Genomic DNA, 27,991 nt, shown 5'->3' on the forward strand with positions numbered 1-27,991 from the left:
GGACATGGAATAAAAATTAAAAACAAAAAAACTAGTGCATACTACAGGAGGAAGTGACATTGTCCAGTGGTCCCATCCTGCCCCTAGCACAGTTATTATTCCATCCTCCTCTTCATCTATGATAGCTCATCTCTCCTCAAGAAGTGTAGTTGATTGTTTAAATCCCTCCTTTCTTTTCTTTTTTTGTTTTGAGGCAAATGTCTTACTCAATAACCCAGACTTTCCTAGAACTCACTCTGTAACCCAAGCTAACTTCCAACTCATGGAAATCCTCCTGCCTCAGCCTCCCAGCTGCTGGAATTGCAGGTAGGGAGTATAATTTTAAGTGTGGCAATTCATACCACACTTGTAGGAGGTCCTTTCACCATGAGAGCAAACAACCAACCCTGAAAATTAGTCACAAATGTCTTGGGACAATAGAGAAGCAAGTGGTTTCCAAGCTGTCCTCTTCCTTCTCTAGGAGCTCTGTGGACCTGTTCCCCAGCCAGGTGCAATCTCCTTGTATACCCTGCATTTCCCTCTTCTCATTACAAAGCTGTCTTCCCCCAGCAGTTTCGACAGCCAAGTGTAGGGGCTGATTTTTGCTTTGAGCTCAAACAGCTTCTAATACAAACCAAATCTCAGGTTAATCTTGGTATTATTGTTTTATCCCAAACTGCAGTAATCCTGCATGATTGACAGACTCTCCAGTCATTGCCTCCTCCAAGCTTGAGTGCACAGGACCTGACCCAGGCCCTCTCCTAGCCACACTGGTAGCAGCAGTATGACTACAGCCAGGTTCTCACTGGGAGGACTTGAAACATGAGCCCTGATCCAAAGGCATCAAATCCCACACCATTGTGTTTCTGAACAGTGGTTGGAAATGAAGCAAGGAACTTGAAGATTTGCACTCAAGCCCTTGTAGTTATAGGTAGAGATTTTCCTGCAAAGCCCTTGGGCCTGGTTGTAGCCATGTCAAAGAACATTTGATGTTAGCATGCCCTGATTTAGAACTTCTCAGAAAAAGAGAGGAAGTAGCAGTTGCCCCTGGGATAGTAGATCTCCTACCAGGATATCAGGACACTCCCGCTGGCCTCAGCTCTTCTGCCGTCTGCTCCATGGGGCAAAGGGCATCCTAGTAGGGGTGGAGGGGATCGCAGACCTGATGTGCTAGTGTTGAGCTTCACAGAGGAGACTGCATTTTCATTTGCATAGGGAATTGACATCCAGGTTAGAGAATCTTGAATTTCATCTTCTGAGAAGATCACAGAAAGTAGTGCAAGGTCAGACTGGCATGAGATCAATTGTAATCTGCCAGCAAGCCATTCAGACCTCTTAAGAGTTCTCCTTTATGTTTTCCCCTTTAGAGAGAGAGGAATGTACATTTAAGGAATGTCTCATCAAATCAGAATGTCTTCCTAAAATTATTTTTTTAATTGGTTGCTACTATAATGTGCCCTATGGCCTCCTGGTATTTAACCCTCTGTGCAACTTTGATTAATGAACAAATTTTGTCAACTCTAGTGGTCTTGCTAAGTGTATTTTAGTGGACTTAAAAAAAAATTACAGAGTATTATGAAAACCTCAGATCTTTCCACCTAATTGATTGGCTGGTGCTGATGCCATCTCTCTGAGTGTAATGCTCCTTAAGTGCGCAGGCCTAACTATTTTTCTTATTTTTATATAACGGTTCCATTTTATAATGACATTAAGCCATTCAGAGCAATATGTTTCTGGACAGTTATTGCACGAGAAGCAAGTGTCATCTGGCTTTTAGTCTTGTGCCTAACAACACCAACTGAGGCGTAAAATGATCCCCAGAAAATGTGCACGGCTTTACCTCATTATTAAAGATAAATCTGGGAGTCTGGTTCTGTTTCAGAAAAGATTTGGTGAGTTATAACATTTGATTTATGGGTGCAATTAAAATATAAATGATAAGTTCTGGCTCTTCAATCAGCCATCTGGATAGTTTGATATTTTGACATGTCTCTGTTGTAGCCAGAGTCTTTTGGGGGACAATTTAGTGCCCCTGATTTCCTGAGACAGCACTGGAATCCCCATGCTACCACCCCACCTGTTGAAGTGTCTTTAGTTCCTCAGTTCGGACTTAGAAAGAATAAAATTTCCCTTTAAGTTTCCTATTACCTCAGAGGCAGATCTTGGTGCTCAGTCCTTCTGTTTGGTTTTTAGGGTATGAAGATAGTTCAGCTGCCCATGGTCAGATAACACTGTTGGTCAATAGAAAGGGACCCTTTAGTGTGCAATACAAGCAATATTGATGGGCACTTTTCCTGCCAGCCATTAGGGTATCTGTGGCAGCTGTGTCCACCTAACGTGGTTGACTCTTCTCCAGGTACTTGGACCATAAATTGTGAAAATTGGTAAACAATGTTCAGGGTGTAGTTCTCATGGCATAGATACAAATTTCAGGCATGGCAAGTCCTTCACTTACTCTTTCTGATTTAGGTGTGTGATTGACAACTGATAAACAGCTCATTGAGAACATGTGTTTTTTTTTTTTTGTTTGTTTTGTTTGTTTGTTTTTTAAAGGAAAGTTTAAGACAAAGTCAGTATTTTTTTTTTTTTTTGTTTGTTTTGTTTGTTTGTTTTTTAAAGGAAAGTTTAAGACAAAGTCAGTAATAGCAAAGAGGCAGGGTCGGTTAGCCTTCACTACACTTTATTATTAATGACAGTTGAATATGGGAATACCTGAGCACACTGCCCTCAAAATACATGTTTCCTGTTTGCTTGTAAATTACACGGAGGAAAGAAACAACAGAAATTTTGCACATACACTAGCAAGAGAGACCAGCAACTACAGACCAGCAAGCACACATCAGCAGGCAAAAAGCAGCAAGCGCAGACCAGAACAACAAGCATGCTTGGCAAGCACAGGTAGCAAGTGCAGATCAACAGCCATTCTGTTCTCCTTAAAGGCTGGGCTGAAATCAGCAGGGCCTGAAAATACCCAGCTTGCCTGTGGCTCACAGATGAACCTCTAGTCAGATGCTCTGCTGCTGCCTAGAGCTGAGGCTCTATGTTTATGTCAGAAGTTCCCTAGGCAAGGTTTCTTGGGTGCAGTTTGGTTTCTCGGCGTGAACTCTTAGCTGGGTCTTTTGTTATCCGCATGTCATAGCCTCCCATTTGCTTTTGTTTATCCTCTTAAAAAAACAGTTTTCATCAAATAGCTGTATGTCAGGCAGGAACTTGTGTTGCCAAAAATAATAGACATGGAGTCCACCTCCAGGTTCTGTTTAGTCCAAGATACGATCCTGAAGGATCCCTTCTTCAAGCCAGAGCCAGTACTAGGTCAAGGTCACCCTATTTATTCTATACATATCTATCTGCTTTGCTCCAATGGCATTTATCAGGATCCTCACCATTTTGCTTTGCCAGTAAGTCCAAGGGAGGGACTGTGTGACTTGCACTGGCCATCTGGAGCTTCTGTCGGCTCCGTGTCCTCTAACAAGTGACACAGCTCTTCAGAAAGTACTACCCATTGCCAGCAGGCAGTGCACACCAGCGGGTGCTCAAGGAGGTTCTCTTAAAAGGACTTTAATGTCCTAGGTTCTCCATGACATAGTAAAAGGTATATGATGGGATCCAGACTAAAAATCCACCTGATAGCAGCTGTCCTGGAGGATGACTGCCCTGTGCAGCATCCATGGCTGCGTGCGGGGTGAGGCTGGCAGAGCCTGGCCGTATTTCTGTCTTCTCTCCTGTTCCATAGGATGCATGCTAATGAGCTCACCACTACTTGTAAAGGCCAAGGGGCTGTTGTTTAGGTGATGTGATTGTGCATGGGAAAGTGAAACTATGGTAATTGTTTTGACCTTTCAGCCAGCTGATGTCCTGCCCTCTCACACTTATTACTCTTGGGTCCATTTTCAAAAATATACGTTTACAGAGGCACAGAATTAAATGTGAAGCATAGGAAAATATCTGGTTCCACTCAGGTTCTATTTATAAATGTCTTTGTCCATCTATCCATGTTGATTCTAACTACTTCTGCTTCCCTCCCTGGTCCCTGAACCCTCATCATTCATTTCTGGTACCCACGTGCCGTCTCACCGGCAATCTCAGCTTTATGCCACTGTTGGAAAGAAAAGTAACATATGTCTCTTTGCTGAATGCACGGTTGTATTAGAAAGCTGCACTCAGCTTTAATCACGGAGTCCTTTGGAATCAGAACTTTGCCCCACTCTCCATTCTATAGGGCTATCTGCTATTGTGTTGTCTCTGTGACCTTCAAAGTTGTCATCCCTGAAACCCTTGCTTATTCCATTGCGGGTAATGGTTCCTCAGATAGTGGGCTCTGGGTGAATCTCAGTCTCCTTGCTCTTCTGTTTATGTCAGGATGGTTTCATTTGGGGCCACCCGTCTCTCCCAGGTCTTTTCCTCGTAAAGCTGCTTGAGGAAACAATTTGATAGCAAGAGCACAGACGAGACAACTTATTAATATGCAGTGTCAAAACACATTGTCACATGGTATTATGTGATATACGATAAAATGTATCAATTCTGAGCACCACAAATATCTGCAACTTCACCTCAGCATGAAGGCGAATGAGTTTCCCTTAGCTTGACTGAGTTTAGAGATAAACTTCAGTGTAACAAAATGTATTTCACAGGAATTGTTTGATGTGGCACAGTTGGCTTATGAATCTCTTATCTATTCAAGGTTCACTCCTTAGAGTTATTAGTCAATTTAATTTGAACAAATGCCAGGATTACTAACTAATTAGAAGGATGTTGCTGAAGGCACATGGATGGGGAGCGAGTAAGCACTGGCCGTGTGGGGTTTGTGGCAGTATGCAGCTCTGATCTGCTGATACTATCGTTTGCTAAACATCACACTTTATGTCATTGTCACACAGATAAGCCGCAAGTGCATATCCAGATGACTTACCCTCTACAAGGCCTAACCCGGGAAGGGGATGCGCTTGAGTTAACATGTGAAGCCATCGGGAAGCCCCAGTAAGTTCTGAAGGCCAAGGTTGGCAGAGGGTCGTGAGCAGTAAATGTCACAACATGAAGATGTGTATTCACAACTCATTGGCCCGTCACCTGTCTCCTGCTGTAAAAAGGATGGATGATTTTTCCGGAAACGACGAATATTCAATGAGAGGGGAATAAATACCTATGGTTCTTAATGGTCAGGATCGGGAGGAAAGTGCCAGCTAAAGCTGAAATTCTACTGAATTCTGTTTATTGTTGTCAACAGGCTGCTCACAGCTATTTTCTCTTACATTAAATTTCAACATACTGGGCTGGAAAGATGGCTCAGCAGTTAAGAGCCCTCACTGCTAGTGTAGAAATCAAAATTTGGTCCCCAGCATCCATATCAGGTGGCTTACAACAGGGATATCCCTCCAGCTCCAGGGGATCCAGCCCGCTTCTAGCCTCCACAGGCTCCCACCCAAAGACACACATGGATATACAGAAATAAAAATCATTCAAAATATAAGTAAACCCTCAATGCAATAGAATGTCTGCTAATAAGGGTGTTCTTACGACAGCTGGTAGATGGTTTTCTAAACTCTGGGGTACAGTGCTTAGGACCAGATGTAGGGGGAAAAAGTGCTTCCAAGTGCTGTACTAGACCGTGAAGCAGCTTTGTTGGCGGGGACTGCCCTCAAGAAGAATGTTACTGTCGCTGCCCAGGAGGAGAGAACAGCCGACAGACCCTTGTGTTGCTGAGAAGTGTGACAGAAATGCTGTTTATCTCTGCACAATAATCCAGATGAATCAGAAGAGCGGTGTGGATCGCCACTACCGTGGCAAACAAGCCTTGAGGCTGCTCTACTGCAAATACCTCACAGTTTACTTAGAGAGAAGGGAAAAAGGGAGCTTTTTATCTTTCTAGTAAAGCAAAATGTTTTTTAACTCTTTTAAAGGAAAATGAAACAAACAACCATCCCAGTCCACTGAATCATAAAGTGGAAGGACAGGTCAGGTTGGGCTTACGGGCACTAAAAGGCAAAGCAGTAGCTAATGGGAGAAACAGCAGTGAGCTCCCTCTACTGTCCCTGTGGCATGTTGTCGGTTTCCTCACAGTCTGGATAAACATCATCTGCTCCATTCTCATATAAAGACCGTGCATCCTAGCCCAGCTTCCCTCCGGATCCGTGGAGAGAGCGCTCCCTGTGATAGTTAGAGGGGAGCCTGGCCATGGCTAATCCTTCTCCCTCTCCTCCATCCTCTAGGCATGGGCTAGTTAGCCTTCCCTGCCTGAGAGGCAGAGCTAGAACGGTAACCTTTAGAGGAAGGTGGATCTGCTTCTGTTTTGCTTCTTTTCGGTGCTGCTGATTTTTTTGATCCCAGCTTTGACAGAGAAGGCTTTTTTCTCTTTTAAGTCCTTCAAAAAGATGTAGATCTTTCCTTTTATAAAGTGATTTATGCCCTAATTAGCAGTCTCCCTTGCCTCCCAAACAACCCCAGCGGACTAAGGGAAAACACTTCTCTTGGTTGGGCCCCTGTTTACAGCACCTATATTCAGCCAATCAGTCACATTTATACTGCTTGGATTACTAACCTGTATTTTTTTTTCTTCTGAAGAAGGTACTGTGTTCGATCGCATGTGCCACAGGGACAGTAAATTACATGTTTCCTCCAGGACATTTTTGCCAGGGAGAGTATTTGTTTGTTACTCTCAAATTGGAAAGGGTATGTGGCTGCATTACTCCGTAGCAATCCCCTCCTTGCATATTACCTATTTATTTTCTCAAGAAATTGCATACAATAAAAATGGTAATTTAACTTGCCATTATATGTTGTGAATATTCTCAGTGCTTACCCCCACTGATTGTTTCAGCTGTCAAGCAGCAGGACGTGAGGTCTGACTGCCAGGCAGCCCCATTTGCTACTGCCTACAGGAGGACATATGCAGCACTAACTTTTAAATAATTTACCGCATTGTGATGACAAACCCATGTGTAATTAAAGAAAAATTGCACCTTCATATCCCATTTGAACACTGGGATGCTACTTGACAGGCCTAACTTGAGCATCCGTTTGTCATTTACGCCTGGGTTTCTCTACCCATGTCATTGCTCCTAGAGGAAGTGCTAGGGACTGAAAGACAATTGCTTATGTGTTCAAACCGGTGTCAGCTCTTCCTTACAAACAAAAGCTGGGGTATGACCAGGGGGTTAGTGCTTGCCTAACACTCACCAGGCCCTGGGATATGGCTCCAGCATCACACACACCACACAAAAGAACGTGTCTTCAGATACACTCTTAGATCTGCACTTGGTTTCCTAGGAGCACGAGAGAGGCACCTTGAAGACACAGGTTTCAAGTCCAGTGAGTGAAAGACTTGATGTAAGTGCTCTCTCCTCTCCAGAGCATCCTGTCAAATTTGCTCTTCCGAAATGGCTGTCTTAAGATTCATGTGCTATTTCAAGTCACTAAAACTTATTTCTGATAAGCAAGTTCCCTTGTTGGACCTAAAGAGTCCACTTTGAGATGTGTCCTTCCATCATTAATCCAGAACCACATGCACTCACAGGGAGGGTCCAGCCATTTCTGGACCTAGAAGACAGAAGACCAGTTACTGATCAGGGGCAGATAGACAAGGTGAACAGGGCCATCCAGGTGGCCTCTCAGATGAGGAGAGTGAGGCTAAATGGAGAGGAAGTTATTGCATCTTTTGAGAATCAAAGGTAGTTTTTTTTCAAAAACAGATCAAAACAAAATTCTGTGTAAACCAGGACTGATGGTACAGACATGCAATCCCAGCTGCTCTAGAAGCAGAGTCAGGAGACTCACTGCCATTTCAAGGGCAGCCTGGTCTCCACACCAAGTTCCAGCCCAGCTAGGGCAACCTCGAGAGCAAACGGTAATTAAAGAAGGCTGAGGATATAGCTGTGGGGTAGAACCAGCGTGTTCAGTGCCCACCGGAGAAAGGAATGAAGGGAGATGGGGAGGGCTGTTCAGGTGCAAGCGTCTATTTAAAACTCACAAGAGGTTTGTGAGCAAGCAAACATTTGGTATGTTAGTAACCATTAGGTTATTGCATGCACCACTAGCCAAGACCTTGCTTTTTCCTTCCTCGCTAATTAACGAGCTGATTAACAATGGGTGAGCTCTGTCCTGGCCGAATCGGTGTGAAACCACACAGCAGGGTATGTGAGGTGGCCATGTTGGCTTATTTGCTGATTTACTGAAGATGAACTGGGAATCATAAGACTCCCACTTAGCAAGTCTCGAAGGTTTCTAGACACCTGATTATGTGTTTTAGAGTCATATCCCAAGCATATGTTTGGCAGTTGCACGATCTTCATTCTGTGACCCTCACACTCTCCGGTGGGTCCAGTTAATTGAGTCACCCTGCATGTGGTTAGTTTGCTGCAATGATGAGAAACTGGATGCAGATACCTGAGGGGGAATGATTCCCGTGACTTGTCTTTCTCGCCTTCCCTCTGCAGGCCCGTGATGGTAACTTGGGTGAGAGTCGATGACGAAATGCCTCAACACGCCGTACTGTCCGGGCCAAACCTGTTCATCAATAACCTAAACAAAACAGACAATGGTACTTACCGTTGTGAGGCTTCTAACACAGTGGGGAAAGCTCATTCGGACTACATGCTGTATGTATACGGTACGTGAGAAGACGAAACACTCCCCTACTCTCCCTCTGCATGTAGCTGCTGCCTGGGCTTCACCCTCAAAGCCACTGATCACGTTGAAAAAAAAAAAAAAACCAGTTGGTGTCCTACAGGAACTTAAAGAAGCCTGGCCTGAGGTGGACCCCAGTGGTCCCCACCTGGCTCAACAGTGACTGTTGTTCTCCCCCTCAGACTGTAGGGGTTTCCCACAAGATCACAGTCTCTGATCGTGCTGAGTACGAAGGCTGTCTTCAGGCACAGGTCATGGATCCTATGTTAGAAGTAATGTCTGAAATATTCAACCTTACCAATTAGTGGCGTTCAGCTCAAAAAATTTATTCCCAGTGGGTTTTTTTTTTCCTATGATGCCTGGGCTAGCCTTTCTCCTGCTTTGATGGAAAAATATATCTTATTTTCCACATGAAGCTATTAAATCCAAAAGACTTTGCAGGCCAGTAAACACTCAAACTAAATACAAAGTCTTTGATAGTTGCACAGACCACCTATATCTTCTATTTTAGACACAGATGCCAACTTTTAAAAATATGTTTTCTTAATCAACATTTTTCTACAAGGTTATTAAAGCATATTACTATGAATTTCACTTTAAAATCAACAGATATGCATTGAACACCTAAGGCAGCCGGCATTTCCAATTTCTGTCTTGCTGCTGATTTTACATATTGTGACTATCCTCTATTTAGTTGAGAAGTACACTCTTTATATTCTTGTGCTATCAAATGTGATCTCTTCTGTCCAGTTGAAGTCTCTTCATTTTATATTAAGAAAAAGTCGTGCACTGGCCCAACACATAATGAATTACAAATATTTGAATATGGGGGCCACATTCCTATCTTCATGATAGCTTTGTAAGCAATCCAAGTTAAGTTATAAGTGTGCAAGTATAGGCATAGACACATAAATTATACATATGGAATAGCATTTTAACTGTACTGTCTTAGAACCTGGGCACCCTCCTTATGAAAAAAAAAAGGAGAGGTATTTTTGAACAGAGAAGCATCTTTTCTACCATACCTATATGAATATGAAATTATAGTCCTTAGCCTATACCTGAGGGGTTTTCCCCCATTAACACAGTGGTTCTCAACCTTGATAATGCTGCAACCCTGTGGTGACCCTAACCATAAAATTATTTAGTTACTACTTTTATAATTGTAAGTTTTTACCGTTATGAATTGTAATGTAAATATCTGATATACAACCCCAAAGGGGTTGAGACACACAGATTGAGAACTGCTCCCTTAGAATTAAAAGATCCTGTCAAATGCTTATATTTGCAAGCTTGTAGAGTATGCTATCTTTGCATGCTGCTCAGTCTCACTAGTGCTCATTAGAACTGTTCTCAGTAGTTAAGGAAATCCATGAAAGAGAATGGTTCTGCTGTGTAGGTGAGAAAGGGCACAGGGCACCTGGTTTCAGCTGGCAAGGTGCAGAACAGCTCTGCTGCACCCTTTGGCAGTAACGGAAGATGCTTTCCTCTCTGCGCTCTTGCAGACACCCCTTCCACCATAAGGTCTAAGCCTGATGGAAGTGCCCCTAACATTTGTGCCCAGGTTTATAGACATCAGTCAAGTTCTCCTTACAGATTTCACATTACAAAAAGCATTGATCACTTCCTGCCAGTCTGTGACGCATTTCTCTGATTCATACAACTAAAAAAATGGTTCAATTTACAGTGCCTACTCTTCCTATTTCTCAAGATGAGAAGAAACATTTTGATGCCTTGTTTGGCAAACATATTTGCATAATTTGGAAAATGAGCTTATAACCAGAATTTGTTGAGTGTTCCCTTCATGCTGTTTCCAGCATTGACAATTTTAGATGATCTCATCCAATTTCTACACCCTGATCTGTGCTTATTTTTCACCCCATTCAACATATGATACCATGAAGCTTAGAAAGATCATATAACATGGCCTAGTTCACAAGGTTCCCAGATCACCCTAGGGCCACCATACTGTCAACCCAAAACTTACTGCAAAGTTGGTCTTTGCAATTCTTCTTATTATCATGGCTTTTCAAGAGAGATTAAGTCCCTCCAAAATAAGATTGGCGTTTTTAAATTAGCCCCCTGGACCACAATGCATTATTTGAAAACCAAGTAGTATAGGAACTCATCTGTATGCAAACATACCTGTATAAAGACATATCCATGATCCATCCAAGCCACAGGCTACAAGGGACTCTCTGTGTCTTGCTCCCTGCTAGTAGTGCCATTGGAATGGCAGACCAGCATGTTAAACCCAAGTGTTGCTGGTCTAGTAACAAAACATTCTAACAGTTTGGGCAGGGATGGGCAGATTGTCTTTTCAAAGCAATATATTATAGTACTTTTGCAATTTTTTAAGTACTCTGTGAATTAAAAGTTGCTACACTTCTAAAATATTTAGTTCTCTGGAAGTAACTTCTCTACTTGAAGCATCTGGCTGGTTAGAGCCTGAGTCCCAGTAGGGTTTGTTCTTTTAGCATCCGTGTCTCAGGCACAGCTCATTAGCTTCAGCTCTTTCTGTTCCTCCCTATGTTTGTTGTGATGCTGCGCACTGACTTCTGGGCCTCTGGCATACTGGGTAAGCACTCTCCCATGAGCTACATCCCAGCCCTCTGATTTCTGAAAGAGTGGCCTTGTGCTACCCTTCTTACCGAAAATGACCTCAGCAAGGACGTTTCACCTGATAATGGAATCTGATTCATTCAAGGTTTCCTGAACCAGATGTGAAGGACCAGATTTGCCCCGTAGTGATGGAGATCCCTGGACATGTACCATTTTTACATATTGAGAGGTCCTAGTGACCTCCCTGACACCTATCCCCTTGTTCATCTTGTCTGCCTTTTGGTTCATAATCATATCTTCAGATCACATTCATGCTCATTCTTATCGTGTTGCACACATCATATGCTTTGTGCTATTGCATTTAGAAGCGGTTTTGAAAATAACATTAGAGTGCAGCAGAGCAAGTCTTCCGAGGAGCAATATTGCTGCTCAGTGACAATACTATAATTGAAGCAAACAGAAAAGCACATTATTTGTCCCTTGGATGGACAGGAGGTACACTCTGTACAGTTCACTTGTAGCGGATGGAGGCAGTGTCTCCCGTGCTGGCTAAAGTCTCAGGGCACTCAGCTCATCTGTCTCAAGTTGGCACCTGTCATTGATGTAAATGTGTTCAAACAAGTTGCCCAATCACAAAGACAACTTTCTCACCTGTGGCTTCCATAAAACACACTAAAGGACAAGACTGAAATGATGCTCAGTCGTTTCTTATCCTGTTCTTTTTAAAAGGTAATTTAAATTTTAAATTTCATCATTTCTGCTTCTTAGGATGAGACTTTGCCTGGAGTCTTTTTTTTTTTTTTTTTTTTTGACTCATTGAAGACTGCATTAAACAACAGTTTAATTTGCTTGTTTCCCCGTCTTCAAGGAGAAAAGCCTGTCACAAAGCAGAGCCATTTGCTTTTGGTTCTTCCTTATCAGGTTCATTGTGTGAGAGGAGCAGTTGGTGAAGAAAATGAAAACCTTTGATTATTGATCAATGATAGACATCATTTCATGCAGACCTTGCAGCCAAGCACCAAAAGAGTCATTCCGTCAACTTCCAGGAAGTTGTGCCAAACCCAGTAAAGGTGCAATATATAATTAAAGTTTTGATGTATTAATTAGACAATCCGAGGGCTCACTTGAAGATAAAAGGACCCCAGATGTGTCAGGGAGAAAAAGCTGACGTGCTTTAGATAAAATTTAGAATCAAAAGCCTTCAAATCGTCCTCTGCTCTATTACAGCAGAGTGATTTCTTAGTTCAAAGTCTCGCTGACAATTTAACACATTCAGTTTGATCATCTGGGCCTAGACTTTTTTTTCTTTTTTGCCCTTTTCTTATCCCCAAATAATTTTTGAGATGACAGAAATACAGTGTATCAGGTACCAGACAGAGGCTTCCTCTTGGGCTCCTAGATTTAAGGGTCAAACCTCATTTATATTTAGCGCTCTTGTTTACAAGGTGGAAGATGTTCTTTCATTTTTATCATTGTGCTCCACTTAGGTCAAGCTTTTAACATGAGCAAAGGCAGCTTATTAATATTTATAAGGTGTAAAAATTTATTGACTTTTAAAAAATAACATCTCAGTAAAATCTCACTTGCCTGGAACTTGGTACTCTGTTCGTGGTGACATTCTATCTTCTTTGTACTTATTATGGATACAGAGGTGGTTTTCCTTCCTGCTGGGCTGTATTGATGGAGAATAATGAAGTTAGCATTTGCAGAGAGCATGTGTGCAGTGCCACGTCCATCCTTGGCTGATCCAAGCCCTTTAAATGCAGCGGCTCCTTCTCCTCTTTCCTCCCATCTGTGAAGTAGAAAGGGACAGCCATTGTGCTTTCTTGGCACTGAGGTGACTTAGCCTCGCCTTTAAGATCTGGCCGGGTTAAGGGTTTTGAGCATTTAGATATTTTTTTCTCCGTTTTCCAGTTCTCATTTCATTTTTATTCACGTCATGCATAAGAAAGCTGTTCTTCTTTTCTTAGCTCTTCCAACTGAGGCTTTGAGGTGTAGTTTCAGACCGGCGTCTCTGAGGGCAAGGAACTTGATGGTTTAAAGAAGCGAGCCATCCAACCAACATCTCAGTGTCTCCATGCCTTTGTTTGTCGTTACTGGTCATTGTTGTGTTCAGCATTGTGGGTTTGATTTTCTTTTTTTTTTTATCCAGATCCCCCCACAACTATCCCTCCTCCCACAACAACCACCACCACCACCACCACCACCACCATCCTTACCATCATCACAGGTATGGTACCTTCATCACCATTGGAAATGTCCTCAATGTATATTGTCTTTCTGGTATAAACAAAGAGAAGCATAGCTGTTCCCTGTAAGTCCTCTGAGCTTAACCATTCCTTTACTTTGGAACTCCAGAGACACTCAATACTATACTCTTGAATTGAATCTTACGGATCTAGAAGGACCTTTAACATCTGATCAGATGACTCACACCTTAGCATGAGGCAATTCTTTTTGAAGCCTCACCACTCAAAGCAAAAAACTAGAAAAAAATGGCAGCCAGGCTACTAAATCCTTCAGTAGCTTCTGCTTGGCCCCAGCTGATGAACTGGTAAGTACTGTGGCCTGGATCATGTCCTGGTCTAAATTTGGTCTTAATCCACATGAAGAAAGTACATGTACTAAAATTTAGCCTGCGTCCTCGGGCCACACTATGGGATGCACTGTCATCCGCCCTCCTCTAATGGGTGCCTGCTGGCAGTAGGGCTGCCTGGGCCTCTTGTGGCCCGGGAGATTGCAGGGAACAGAGGGAGCCAATCTTTTCCAAGCTGAACACTCATGTGCACCTCCTGTTTTTTACATGGCCTCCCTCCTCATCCTGGTACCCCGTGGCTCTCAAATAGTTTGGTGTTGCTTGACTGCAAGCCTTGGCCTTTCTTCTGGTCTAACAAGAGAGGACAGCTCATAGCTGTATCATACCAACTCAAATGTGCAGGTCTTCTTAGACCAGGCCTACCCCAACCACTACTTCCAAGTGTCCGCTCTAATGGAGGAGAGAATCTCTTAAAAAGTGACTTTGCCACTTAGGTCTGTTACCGGGCAAGTGTCCCATGTACCTTTGAGCCATGAGTCCAGCCATTTCATCCCTGGACTCCTTGATACACACTGAATATCTATCTCACTTGATGCTCTTCATGTTCAGCTCATTAGGAACCTTCTAGGATCACATTGATTTTTCTGGAGATGTTTTCTTTTCCATTTGCTCAAGAGTCAATGAGACGGCAGAATGCTAAGTGTCCAGTGAAAGAAGGCCTCATCAGTAGATATTACAATGGACCGTCTAATCCAAATTTTCTTCACTTTGCAGCTATTGCAGTGAGACAAAGATCTCTGCCATAACCTACCACTGAAGGGCTTCCTAAATACGGGCTACAAGCACATCTATGCCTATACTAAATGTTATACCTTCTGAAAAATCCATCAATTGGTTTTGTGTCTCACTTTAAACCTGGCTCCATCTAGAAAGTTTGCTTCCTAGTTCTTGTCTCTGTGTTTCTGCTTGAGCTGTCAGTTGCCCCTGCTTCTTAGTGCATTCAGTTTTGTGTGTAATAGACCAATCCCTGGCATCTTCTGTAGTGTGATTACCACATCAAAGATGTTCCTCTCCTCTGCTTGGATGTCCACAGCAGCCATACTGCTGGTGCATCATCCTAAGAATTCAGTTCCTTGTCTCTTATCTATTTTGTAAAATGGACTGGGTGTGTACTTTTGATTGTGTTTGGCTTGGCTGGCGTTGTTGGGATGGAACCCAGGGCCTCTGGCATACTAGGCAAACATGTACAGCTTAAATATATCCTCAGTCCTTTAGGCATGTGCTTTTCTTACCAGGTTACGTAGTTTCCTGTGAAAGGCCCTTGGGATGCTGGAACAAATAAACAAACGGTGTAGGTATCACTAGCAGTGTGTTTGTCTTTGGCAAAGTATGACCCAGCCTTTATACCTCCCATGGTAGAAGATTCTGTTTAGGTATCTGTAAGGGTTTACATCTGAGGTCAGTAAAGTTGTCACTCATTCTGTGTATAAACCCCCTTATTTTTCTTGAATGTGAAACAACACTTTTTCATGTGTGTCTGGTCTCATCACTGACTTAGGTTTTAGTTTTTGATTTTTTTTTTTAAATAGGAGGTTAGCATTCCCTGACTCTTCCCCATCACTACAATCAATCTCCCAAGTCACCCGAGTTGCTCTAATTCACAGCTCTTAATCTTTTGCTCCCCAGGACCTCCTTCTCCTCTGAGGTCCTGCAATATCTACAGCTCATCGGGATCACAGTTCTGCTGGCCCAGACTTGATCTAAAAGGAAACTCTTAGAGTAAACAACACCATATTTCTGTCCACATCAGAGATGACTTTAATCAGAATGTGTCTACTCCTGTCTCTGCCGCTGGCCTCTCCATTCAGAATAACTCAGATGATCTCGCAGGTGCACTTCTGTCTGTGGGTGTTAGCGCTCGAATGCTTTCTACACCCCAAATGCACCTGTGGTAATGAATGCCCAGATCTTCAGTGTCACACCCAGGAGTCATTAAACTAACATTGTTACTAAAACAGCCTTACGGAATCCATCACCTTAATGGAAGTGATCTTTTAGGGCTACTGTGACTTAACAAGTTACCTTCTACATATTATCTTGCCCAGAAAGCAACCTGTAGAACTTAACATTTGTCCTCTTCTCCAAAACAGATTAAAGGTTATGGACTTGGTTCTGTGTCCCATTTTAAAGGTTCAGGCTAACCTCTAGATTTAGATTAGTTCCTAAAGAATCTTCCAGCCGGGCTCCTGACAAATGGATAGCTAAATTAATTTCCACTCCTCCTCTCTCTTGTACTGTTTGGTACATTTACAGTCACCATTAGCCTTAAAAGCTTCAACAGCTGAATCCAGCGACAGTAACGCAAAGCTGGGGCTCTAAAGGCAAAAGAAGCAGCCACAGTCAGCTATTTCTTTCCTCCTAAGTCAAGCGCAATAACTGAAACCCATTCCCCAGGTCAGAGTTTCATTACCAGGAAAATGTACAAATGCAATAGAAAAAAAATATTTTTAAGCTCAAAAGGTCCCTCAATTCTCCAAAAGAAGACTTGCATAGATATCCCCGATCTTCCCCAGTCAGGATAATGGAATTGTTCCTCTTGTTAGGAAGGCAGGCAGGCATTCTGTTCCGAGTCATCTGACTCTCTCAACACATGCTACAGCTCCATTCTGAACCCTTAAAGAGGAGGACTCCTATGGCCTCCAGCTCTTCTTTGCCCCCCTCTCCTACTCTTAGATTTCCTAGTTTCCTAGGAGAGCAGTGGCCTTTGCATACTGTCCTCACCAATTGAAGCAGATCTGGTGACATGTCAGCCACACCTGAAGGGTTGCCCTGCCTAAGGATAATTTTCTGCAGGTGTTAAGAACTGGAAAGAACACTCAGGCTGGGCATGGTGTGCACACTTTTAATCCCAGTACTTGGGAGGCAGAGGCAGCTAGATCTCTGAGTTGGAAGCCATCCTGATCTACAGAGTAAGGCCTTGTCTCAAAAAACAAAAAGAAGAAGAAGGAAGAATATTCGTTATCCATCTGCCATATCAACAGAGTTGTAGCCTTACCATTGACATTATTCTATGGCCTCTCCACATAAGAAACAATTTGAGGATAGAACTGGGTGAGAAGCCTTGTAGAGCTTCGTTGGCATTTGCCCTAAAGTTTAAAAGTATCGCTCTCATCTTTCCTGCTCATTGACGTTAGAATCATTTGGTTCTGCTCAGCTCTTGGCTTTGGGAAACTCCCACCCTTAGTGTTTTGTTTTTTGTCCCATCAAGTTGTCCTTGGGACTTCTTCGTTTGTGAGAGTATATGACATGACATGGGAGAGCAAACCAGATGGACTGTTTGACCTTTCTTCTTAAGAGCCCCATGTTTTGGGGCTAGTAGCAGTCCTTGCCTCTGTGCTTGGGGATAGCTGTAGCTTCTTCCTCTAGATTGGGTCAGGCTGTCTTTCTGAAACTTGCTTGGGAAAGTGGTCTGTTTCTCTCTTTAATTAACCTGGATCTTGTAATGTTCCTACCTGGTGGAGTCCTGACTTGAGTGCTTGATGGAGAGTGCCAGGAAAAGTTCTCAGCATTCAATAGTACACACTCCTAACAGTTTAGATACAAAATTCAGGCCAGGGGGAGCTCAACCTGTGGGTTGCAATGTACATGCAACTGCCATAAATTAAAAAAAAAATTAAAACAGCCTTAGAATAAGAATGAATAGCTATAGGGCCAGATTGTGAGACGCATTTAAATATGCTTTTATAAGAATGAAGTAGGTCATTTCTAAATGAGTTTTTCTCTCTCTCTTTTTTTAAAGCATGTATTCAATTAAATATTTGGTGTTTCTTGGAAAGGAAAATAGCAAGGTTTCTCTTATTGGTGTCAACGCACTCAAAATCCAATATACCTGGGAGGAAGTTGCTCCTAGCCTCAGACCCATGTTATTATTTGGGCTTTCACAGCTTGATAGCATAGGCTTTTTCCAATGTTAATGTGGATCGGGTCATATAAAGAAGGCCGACACAGGCTTTGTCCTTCAATGGCATTTAGAGAGTATGCCAGTAAGGGAACTTACACCGAGCTTGCATGCTGTGTCTTAGATGTAAAGGAGAGGGCACGTATGCTTGGTGCCAAGTCTATAGTGTGGCATTCTAAGTTGTAATGGAGCTTTGTTCCACATAGAGGTCTCAGTTTCCCAAGTCTCAGCCTAGTGATTTCGACCGTGTACTACTGGTAATGGCACAGTGCAAGGGCTATAAGCTGATCTGCCTTTCGGTTGCATTCCACAAAGATTGAGCACCCACAGTGTGTGCAGAAAAGGAATCCTTAAACCCTTTTCTGTGCAGTTGAGAGATCCCTGCAACCTGAGTGTTAAGTTTCAGGGCAACAGGTGCCATGGGAGAGCATCACAGAAGTGTTCGTTGCTCGGTGCAATCAAGGAACAGCCAGAATGCAGATATGAAAGAGTAGCATTTGGAAATGAAGCATGAAGAACCCATGTACTTCCAGCATCTCTCTTCAAGGTGTGTCTATTGATGCTGCCTAGGGAAAGCCCCCTTTTTTCTAAGAAACACACATCCTTCATCCTAGGACATTTACTGAACTGTCTTCTTCCTAGGTTTGGCATCTACACCATTAATACATGAGTCTTCCTTTATGTACTGAGCACTTACAGAGTAACTGAGGACAGGGTGCCTGAGGACAGGAATATTATTAGGGCACTAATTAATATTAAATGAGCCTCTTTTTACCCAGTATTCCACCTTTGCATGTCCATTTCTTTTCACACTGTCCTGTCTACGTTTTCATTTTGCCAGAAATTGTAAGCCCACTATCTATTGCCCTCATTTATATATAGCCAGCATTGACCCACGCTGGCTTAGGAAGGAGCAGAAGAAAGTAAGAGAACCGCAAATATTGAAAGTCATCAGATTCAGCTATTTTTTTTTTAGCAGAGTGAGGGGTGGAAAGTGAGGTGAGATGTCTTCATTCTACTATTTCTATCCTAATTTTCCAAAGTGTATGTTGTTTATTTAAAAGTTGATCCTGGAGATAGAAATCCAACTGGTTTCCATACTCAACATCTGTCAGCAAACACGTAAATAATAGTAGCACAAATATGGGTTTCATGGGATTCAGACATGATACCTGGAGCTCTCCCAGCAGTAGGAACATGGGGGTGAAGGGTACAGTCTTCCAGGAACTCATGCAGGATGAATCTCAGTCAGCCTTGCAGAGCCCCCCTCATTTTCTCTCTGGCCGGCACAATCCCTGCAGCAGCACTCCTAACTCTTCCTCCCCTGGCTTGAGTCCTGACCCCTTGGTGTGTTCCCACTGGCATCCAGAGACATGCCGTAGGGAAACCACTCTACAGATTCCGATAATTTTGCACATCTGGTTTGCAAATGAGAAGATCTCTGGGGCATGGGCTGCACAGAGTGAACAATTTTGAAGAAGCTTTTAACAAAACTTGAACTTGCTTAACGACGAAAACGAAATCAGCTCCCCTTCTTGCTGTTCTGGGCTTCCAATCTCTTCACTCTAAGGGGAAAGTGACATTTGGAAAGTGTGCTGGGGCTGAGGAGGTGGCTTCATGGGTAAAGTGCTTGCTCCTTGAGCATGAAAGCCTAAGTCAGGATCCCCAGCACTCATGAAGGAAGCTAGGTGTGGCAGCACTTGGGAGCAGAGACAAAAGAATCCCAGGAGGGGCTGGAGAGATGGCTCAGTGGTTAAGAGCACTGACTGCTCTTCCAGAGGACCCGGGTTCAATTCCCAGCACCCACATGGCAGCTCACAACTAACTGTTTGAAGATCAGTTCCAGGGGAGACACCTTCACACCAATGCACATAAAATAAAGTTAAATAAACCATAAAAAAAAAAAAAAAAGAATCCCAGGAGCTCACAACTACCCAGGCTAGACAAAATGTTGAGTTCCAGGGTCAGTGTCTCTAAATAAATAAATCTGTCTCTAAATAAATAAATAAATAAATAAATAAGGTGGGGAAGCAGTAAAGGACATCTTGATGTTGACCCCTTGTCTCTACACACACACACATAGACACGCATGCACACACACACACGTAAAATAGCTTTCTTAGGGCACTTCGGTGTAGGCTTTTTAGCTTAGCTCTGTTCTTAGCCCCTTTCTCCATCATTAAGGAATGGTAGGTTAATTAAGCAGAACATAGGTGGCAAGGAAATTAATTGAAAACCAATAGAAAATAAATTTGAAACGCAAATTTCCCAGAACTTATTTTTGCTTTCAACAGATTTCAAATAAGTTAAAGTTGGGGAAGGAAAAAAATACTCATATTTAATATATATTGGCAAGCACAGCACAACTATGAAGTAAAATCGTCAGGGGAATTCTTTGCCTGCCCTGGTGCTGAGATTTAAAGCCCCTCCATAGCAGACACTGAAGAGGAATTCAATTAAGAAAGCTCGTTGGTTCCATATTGACTTTAGTTAAGAAAATAAACTGGGGGAAAGTGTATAAAAATGTTGCCAGACTGCTTGTCCCACTTCCACCTTAGCTTATGGCTGGCAAAACAGGAGAGTTTAAATTCCTTACAGCTAACTCGGCTCCAGGGTAAGCTGGTTTTTCTACGTTGTACCCATGGCATTTCTAATGTCCACCCTGGTCTCACATAGCCACACACTGCCTTACTACGACTCTGTGTCATGATGCAAGAACAGCAGAGATCAATTGGTAAGAAAAGTGAGGTAGTGAATTTAATTTTGTCCTAGGATTTTCATTTTCATTTATGGCACCCGTTGTGTTTGAGACCATGGACTAATTTATGGATTAGTTTTAAGCCCCCAGTCTGTCACACTCAATGAACAATTCTAAGTTGGAGAGAATCCATCTGAAAGGATTAGAACAGGCCACAGTGGGGCTTACACATGACTGTTTCCACTAAATATTGCCCAGCTGCCTCTCAGGCAGGTTGTAGGGCTTTTTGGTTTTTGTTTGATTCCCCCACACACACACACACACCCTGCTTCTTGGCTACTTGGTTAAATGGCTACTGTCTCTAATCGCACACATTTTCGTAGTTTTTTCGTTTTGCAAATATCTTGTACTTCAACGTGGAATGTGTGTTTGTTTTGCTGATTTGAGGCAGGGCCCCATTAGCAGTTTGCAGGACTGTAATCCTAAGAAGGGACGTCCGTGTTGTGAAATGAGTGCCTTCCAAGTCAGTGTAGGCCCTAGCTCACCTCCTTTTGATTGTAGACTCATAAAACCTTGAGTACATGCCAAGTGAGACTGTATACATTCAGCATTTGTGAGAACAGGGATTGACTTGGTTTTATTTGTTTGTTTCAGTTATTTTAAACATATAAATAATATACAATCCATTTGCCCTCACTATAATGGTTTAACTTTTTTATATATTAGAGCCAATGTCTCCCATTCTACTTTTTGTAACCAATTTTTTCATAGGCCTAGCTCAAAGGTTTTTTTTAAGACAACACATGAGGTTTAAAGAGATTTGTGAGGGCAATCAGACACTAATCAAGCCCTATTTTGCAATTATAACTTACACTGACATGTTTGCATTTGCCCACAAAACTAAAATATTACAAAATGCTCCAATGACCACCCCAGAAGCTGATTCTGGGGGGGGGGGACTTGCACTTTTCTCCATTTTCTGAAGATACCCTAATAAATCATGCTTCACATCTCCGTACTCACCCCAGAGCCAAGCTGTCTATGGTTTCTGCATGGTATCATAATGCAATTATGAAGGAGAATTAGATCCTGTCCTAGTGCTGCCAGCCCCCCATGGGGAGCACACAGTCACGTCTAAAGCATTTTCTCTTCTCTCTAACTTGAAATAGCCCCTGCTCAGGTCGCACACCAGATGCTCTGTGAGAAACAGAGTCAATAGCTCCCCAGACACACTCTTAATCCCGATTTAAGCCCCATACCCACCTGTGTTCCGGCCGCAGCGTCCCATCCATTGCTGCTCGTAGGTTTGCCATTTCCAACTGCAGTAATCATGTTGTTTGACTTGAATATGTGTTTGCTTAACTGTTTTAGAGTGTTTTTCCTTAATAGCCCTTTTCTCTTCTGTTGGGTTCAATTGATGGATTTCGCATCCCTAGAGTTGGGAGCAAAATGCACTGTGGTCATGGCTGCATTTATTGTCTGCTGCCCGTGTAAGAGCTGACGCCTGGCTTCATCTGGTTAATTTTGTCATGAAGCTGACATAATGTTATAATACAGGAAGACAGTAAATTGGGATTGTTGGTCAATGCTCAGATCTGATTTTTGAGTCTTCTAACTCTAATGTTTTAATCCACTCCCTTTTTTCATTTTATGTTAATGGTTTACTTGGTTTAAAAAAAAAAGGTATGTTAAAAAGAGGTACCACAAAAATAATGAGCCAAAACATTTTTTGCTTTTTTTCTTCTGTTTTGGAAAGGAGCCAATGCCTGCCCATAAAATGTATTACATGCATATGAATGTTTATACAAATGTGCCTTTGATTCTGCCCCTCAAATTTAAAGTGCCTCAAACCAGTGTTGGACTCAAATGTCTCAACTATGGAGATGCACCTGTCATCTTTAAGGATCTGGTGTGGGTTTGTTTCAACTGTACAATTTCCTGTCTTGTTTCACTGCTGTTTTAGGCCCACAGAGTTGACTTATAAGTAAGTATTATATTCTTCTGCAGTGTATTTATGGTTTTCTCTCCTTCCTCTGTCCTAGAGAAATTTAGTGATCAGTTATATCAAGATGCATTGGCCTCTAAGACCTCTGGTTAATTCTGGCTCCTTAGAAGGGCTTTGATTTTTTTTATGATAATAAGGCCCCTATTTTCTCAGAAAGCATGCCAACTGAAGGGGAACGCCGGTGTGAATTCATGTGTCATATTTATACATCAGAAGCTCCAGGCTCATTTGATTCCCCCTCTTAAAAAAAAAAAGTTCTATACTTAATGTTCCAGTGCATTTAAACATTGCCTGTGTCAAGTTCAAATCATTGAAAACAATTGCCAGCTAAAGGCCCCTATCATAAAAATGGCAGGGGATTGCTTGTGACTTTTAACCTCGGGATCCTGCTTCAACCAGCAGCAGCTTCTGACTAGGAAGGGGCTGCTATAAGAAACACACTTGAAAACTGCAGAACTGAGAAAGTGGGGCCTAGTGCATTGACATCAGAGTGAAGTTGGCTGTTTTTAAGAGGACTGGGAAAGAAGGCCATCATGCACTTCATTAGCTAGACGCCCCACTTCTGTAGCCAAAAGTAAAGAGCAGATTCCCTCCTTGAGTGCTTTGGAGGCATTTTACTGTGAAGAGAAGCTGATAGGAACCAACTTGAACAGCATCAGAAGTAGAAGAGACAGGTCACAGGTGGGAGAGCACCAATGAAGACGATAGCTCTGTCTCCCGACCCAGTCAGGACCGCAGAAACCTGGCAGCCAAACCTGGCTGAACACAGCCATATAGCTGGATTCTTGAAACTTGAAAATTCCCAAGTGGTGTTTGTCCAATTGTGTGAACACATGTGTTTTTGTGACAAACCTTGTAGATTATAACATATCTTATAGAATGAAGAATCCGGGCTCTGTATGTGTGTGTATGTATGTGTGCACACGTGTGTCTTGAACATGTTCACTCCCATGAATTGAACTTACCCAACTAACTTCTGATGAAATAATTCAGTGGATGGAGAACTCGAATCTCTATATTGCATATTCATCTGTGAGCATCTGGGCTTCAGCTGGAAGTGTCCTAACAGTGGAGTTGATTCCAGAAGCCCCAGCGCCCGGGTGGGTTGGGTTGAAACAAAGGCAATGTTTGAATGTCTGAATCCATTGTTTAACCAGCCTTCCAACTGAGCTTTTCTGTCGCAGTCCTGAGCTTCGATGCTTTAAGAACCATCTAGCGGCCACTGAGTTTGCACTGGTGTTTCTCATCACTTTGCATGTCCCCCTGACTATTGACTGGCAAATACATGTGTCCTGGCAAGACCCCCGGAACAAAAGAATTTACTGTTTTCCTCCCTGGCTCGCAGCTTTGAGCTCAAGGCATGTCTTAAAACAGTGCGCTCACTACAGATGCTCCTTGCTTTTCATTTATTATTGCTTGTCACGCGGTGTTCTTTGAAAGCTTGCTCATATATTATCTGTTCCATTTTTTTCCATTCTCCCCTTTTTTGCATGCTGTTCCTCCTGTTTCTTCCCTTCCTCCAATCCTCTGTTCCCGTCTGTAGACACCACGGCGACGACAGAACCAGCAGTTCACGGTTGGTATCACATTCCTGTTTATCTACTTTCTCAGCGCTGCTGAGAGGCAAGGCAAGCCTGGGAAAAAGAGAAATGCAGTCTTCAAGGGAACTCACGCTCCAAATAGACTGATCTCAGAAATGCACCGTGATTTTTTAATGCTTGACATTACACCAAGTCTTGTCATTTTTGTTGTGAGTTCAGTGGCCAGTGGTTGCAGTGTGAGATTGAGGCCTCCCCTCGGGTGGCAAGCATGTTAGGGTGTCCATCACACAATCCTCCTTACTTAGAAAACTGTACCAAACCTTGGAGTACATGAGACTTCAAAAAGTATTTTTAATTAAATGGAAGAAAAGTATTTGTCTACAGAGCTGGCATCTAAAATAGAGGCCATGTTCCTTACCCACCAGCCTCCCCAGTCTCTCTATTCATTTAAGGTTATGTTTCCATTGGGTGGGAAACAACTCCCCAAGAATGTTCCATTTGAACAGCATGAAGTGGGGTTTTAATGCAGTCTTTGGTGTGTGGTACTTTGCAAGTCTAATAATAAAAGGTAGGTAGGTTACGTTTTTTTGTTTGTTTTTAACCGAAAGGTGAAAAAAAAGAGTGCATAATCTTCAGACAGGGACTTCAGGACACCCTGTCTCCTTCCCCTGTCACCGGGGAACTACCAATGGGGACACTTTTTTCCTTGCTTCCTTCCTTCCTTCCTTTCCTTCCTTCTTTCTTTCTTTTTTTCTTCCTTCCTTCCTTCCTTCCTTCCTTTTTTTTCAATCAGAAAGTGAGAGTCCTGTTTAATCTGTATATTATTTTATTACTCATCTCAAATTTAACCTTGGCAAGATTGTGCTTAGAGTAGATATGTTAGTTTAAAGGGGGCTGCGTTTTAATAACTGAATCCAAGAGAATCATTTGGAAAGGGCCTGCTTCAGTCACTTTAAATGCTATGCAGGGTGAAAATCTATCACCTAAGTGACAAGAGGTGATCAGTCAGCTATACTGTTCATTCAGCTTAAAGAATGGCATCTAGCCCACACTGACTTCCTCAGACAACTGTGTCTGAGGACTTAAAAGTTGGACATCTCTGAGTAAAAGCTGTGCTGGTTGTTGCTGGAGAACTTGCCTTACTCAGGGTCAGCTCAGCAGAGCTCTCACTCCCTGTCTGTCTGTCTGTCTGTCTGTCTCTCTCTCTCTCTCTCTCACGCACACACACACACACACACACACACACACACACACACACCACAACCTGGAAATGATAGGGCTCTTCAGCATACTCCCCACTTCATTCTGTCCTAATCTTCACGCAGTAAGTTAAAGGGATGAGAAGTCCAGTCAGGTATAAATTATGTGTGTTCTAAGGTGAGCCACAGGGCTGGCTACATCTCAGACTCTGCACTCCACTGAACTTAGTGTCGAATACCTCCTGACATTTATTGATAGCCTCGGAGCTTTACGGTGATATTAATGTAGTTCAAGAGATTTTGTTTTATTCTTTTTTGAGTACTCTAAGTTTTGGGACTTCCTATAATTAACTCCAGGGTCAAGTACAGCCTGGGTTCCCAAATTCTCTGACCTCTTTGAAGAAATAGTGACCATTTATCCCTAAAATCCCAAAGTTTCATGCTTTCAATACCTCAGTTAGATCCAAGGACTTGTACTTGCGGAACTCATCCTTAAAGATTTTGACAGGGTATGCAAACTAGGAAACTTGTCCTGGCCTAAAGATGGAGACAGCACCTAGAAGTCGATTCTGATTTGGGGCTACTTATTTTAATTAGGTCTGTCTCTTTAAACAGATTGGAAAGGGAAAGGAGTCTCTGGGCACTTAGCTTGGGATCAATTAGCATACAGGTTTCTCTGCTCCAGGAAAAGTAGCCACTGTCTTTATTTGGAGACAATATCACCCCAGAGCCATAGGGTGAGACTCGGTGTGAGAAGCTCGTGGGAGAAAGTAGCAAGCACAGCCTTCTTGTACCCTGTGTCTCTTGTGCCTCCAACTGGACTCCTTAGCAGCAAAAAGCCAGAGAAATGGTGGCTAAGCCCAGCTCATCTCTGCATAGTGTGTTTATAAATTTGTTCTTCAGCTTGTCTCTGATCCTCATAGTCACTTCTCAAAGGGTCCCCCACTATTTTGGCCAGCTAACTCTCAAGCCCACAGCCAAAAGCACTAATGTAAACCAAAGTAATATCTGAAATTTTACGTGATGAAAAGGGAAGAAATTTTCTAAGTCACTTGTAAAGGGCAACAGGATATGGTGGAAACTGCAGACCAAGGAAGCAGATTAACAAGGATGTGATATTGTAGAATTGATCTTATCATAGTACTAGAGAACTAGCTAGTCAGTGCAGCAACCATATGACTGGCATTTACTTGATGATGACTTTGAGACAGTTCTTAATGGTGTTGTGGTCCCAGAAAAAAAAATATTAAATGGCTTGATAACTTAGCAACTGAAATGACAAGACATACTAAGTCAGCCAGCTGTGGCCATCTTGTTGTTCTCAAAAGTTATTCTGGACTTACCATATGGCTATTTTTCTTTCATTTACAAAAACAAAACAAAACAAAAAACCTTTTCAGGATTTCCCTATGAAGACTCATTACAATTCTTTATTCAAGCTTGTGTTGCTAGAGTATGTATGAAGTTTACTCTAGTTGTTCCTATATGTTGATTGTTTGTTCTTACCAATAACTGATTGGAATAGCATGTATTGGAAGGTTGGAAGTGCATGGGCATGATTCAAAACCAAATGGATTTTCTCCAAAAGGAAACCAAGTAACAATTCACCACCATATTAAAGGATCTCACTGAGAGTGAACATAAATGTGACCATAAGAATGAGAATTTTTTATTTTTTTAGGCAAGGCTGTCACAAGGGGTCTCTGAATAAGGATTTTGAGCATTTGTGGTTTTGGAGTTCATCCTTAAAGGCCTGCACAGGGAAAAATTAAAACAAAAACAAACAAACAAAACCTGTGTTGTGTGTGCATGTTGAACAATTCAAAAAAAAGAAAGAAACAAGAAAAACCACTGCCAAATCCTGATAGCTCGTGGTCAGAAGCTGCTGGCAGACATGCATGGGTGGTTAGCGCACGGGTGGTGTCGTCGTTATCCTGATTATTTGGCGTGTGGGTGCGTGTGTGGTTTTTGTCTGTCTGTTTCAGTGTGGGCACTTCTTTTTAAATGTCTTGTGCTTTGTTCTTTTCTGTCCTGTGTGTTCCCTCTCCCTTTCCCTCCCCACCCCCTGGCCCCCGTGAGGGGTCAGGTGACAGCATGCCCATGGTCTGGAATAGCGCTTGTGCTTCTGCTGCACTGCAATCAGCTGGCTTCTGGGTTGGGGCGCTCTCTCTCTCTCTCCCTCCCTCCCTCCCTCCCCCTTCCCCTCTCTTTCCCTCCCTCCCCTATCCCGTTCTCCCCACGCTTTCTAACTCAGCCTGCCTCTTCTACCTGTTGAAACAGTGGAGGTTGAAACAGTGGAACATGGATCTTCATATTCCACATGAGTCTTTAAATAGATTAATTCATTCTGAAATGGAGAACTCCTCTGAAATATTTTTTTTCTTTTTTGTTTGGTTTCAAAGTATTTGGCCAGTGCTAGAGATCAAGCCCACACCCCAGACCACTGCCTGTCTTAGGTAACTCCCTCTCCCTGGTTTATGACTAGTGCAGACCGTGACAGAATTCTGAAAACATTGTGTTATGTCCTTATCTTACATGGGATTCAGTTGTGGGGAAATTCTTAAGCCCATTTGAAAGAAGACTAGCCAGCAGTGCACGTGATTACAACCGCTATGTCCACCGTCTGTGTATGTACCTCTGTACATCTCTGTATGAGTACATAACAATAGCATTCAAGGGCTGTCATTCAGTCAAGGGACTCTGCAGACATTGTATGTTCTACCCAAGAACAAAGCTAAAGAGGTTTACGAATGGCTGCAGGACCTGAAGATTGCGTTGCAGCCTTGATATGCAGCTTGGAAACAATGTGCTGCTGTTTAACGGCGTGAACCAAATTTCTGCTAATGGGAAGAAGGGAAAAACTCTCCACAAAAGCTGACAAAGCAGGAAGA

The 27,991-nt window shown here is 42.7% G+C and overlaps 1 protein-coding gene across 3 annotated transcripts in view; it reads left to right on the forward strand.

Annotated features, from left to right (window-relative positions):
* Cadm1 (cell adhesion molecule 1) overlaps positions 1-27,991 on the forward strand; it is a 326,297-nt gene that overhangs the window by 279,211 nt on the left and 19,095 nt on the right. Inside the window, exons 6-9 of one of the 3 annotated variants that reach the window (XM_050156257.1) lie at positions 4,860-4,959; positions 8,412-8,584; positions 13,316-13,393; positions 23,904-23,936. In XM_050156257.1, the coding sequence (XP_050012214.1) occupies positions 4,860-4,959; positions 8,412-8,584; positions 13,316-13,393; positions 23,904-23,936 (384 nt within the window). The remainder of the gene's footprint in view (positions 1-4,859; positions 4,960-8,411; positions 8,585-13,315; positions 13,394-23,903; positions 23,937-27,991) is intronic. The other 2 variants (XM_050156258.1, XM_050156259.1) reach the window with 2 other exon arrangements.

The sequence above is a fragment of the Alexandromys fortis genome, unplaced genomic scaffold (assembly GCF_014885135.2).
Source record: "Alexandromys fortis isolate MF-2015 unplaced genomic scaffold, M_Fortis_MF-2015_v1.1 scaffold_89, whole genome shotgun sequence".
NCBI lineage: Eukaryota > Metazoa > Chordata > Mammalia > Rodentia > Cricetidae > Alexandromys > Alexandromys fortis.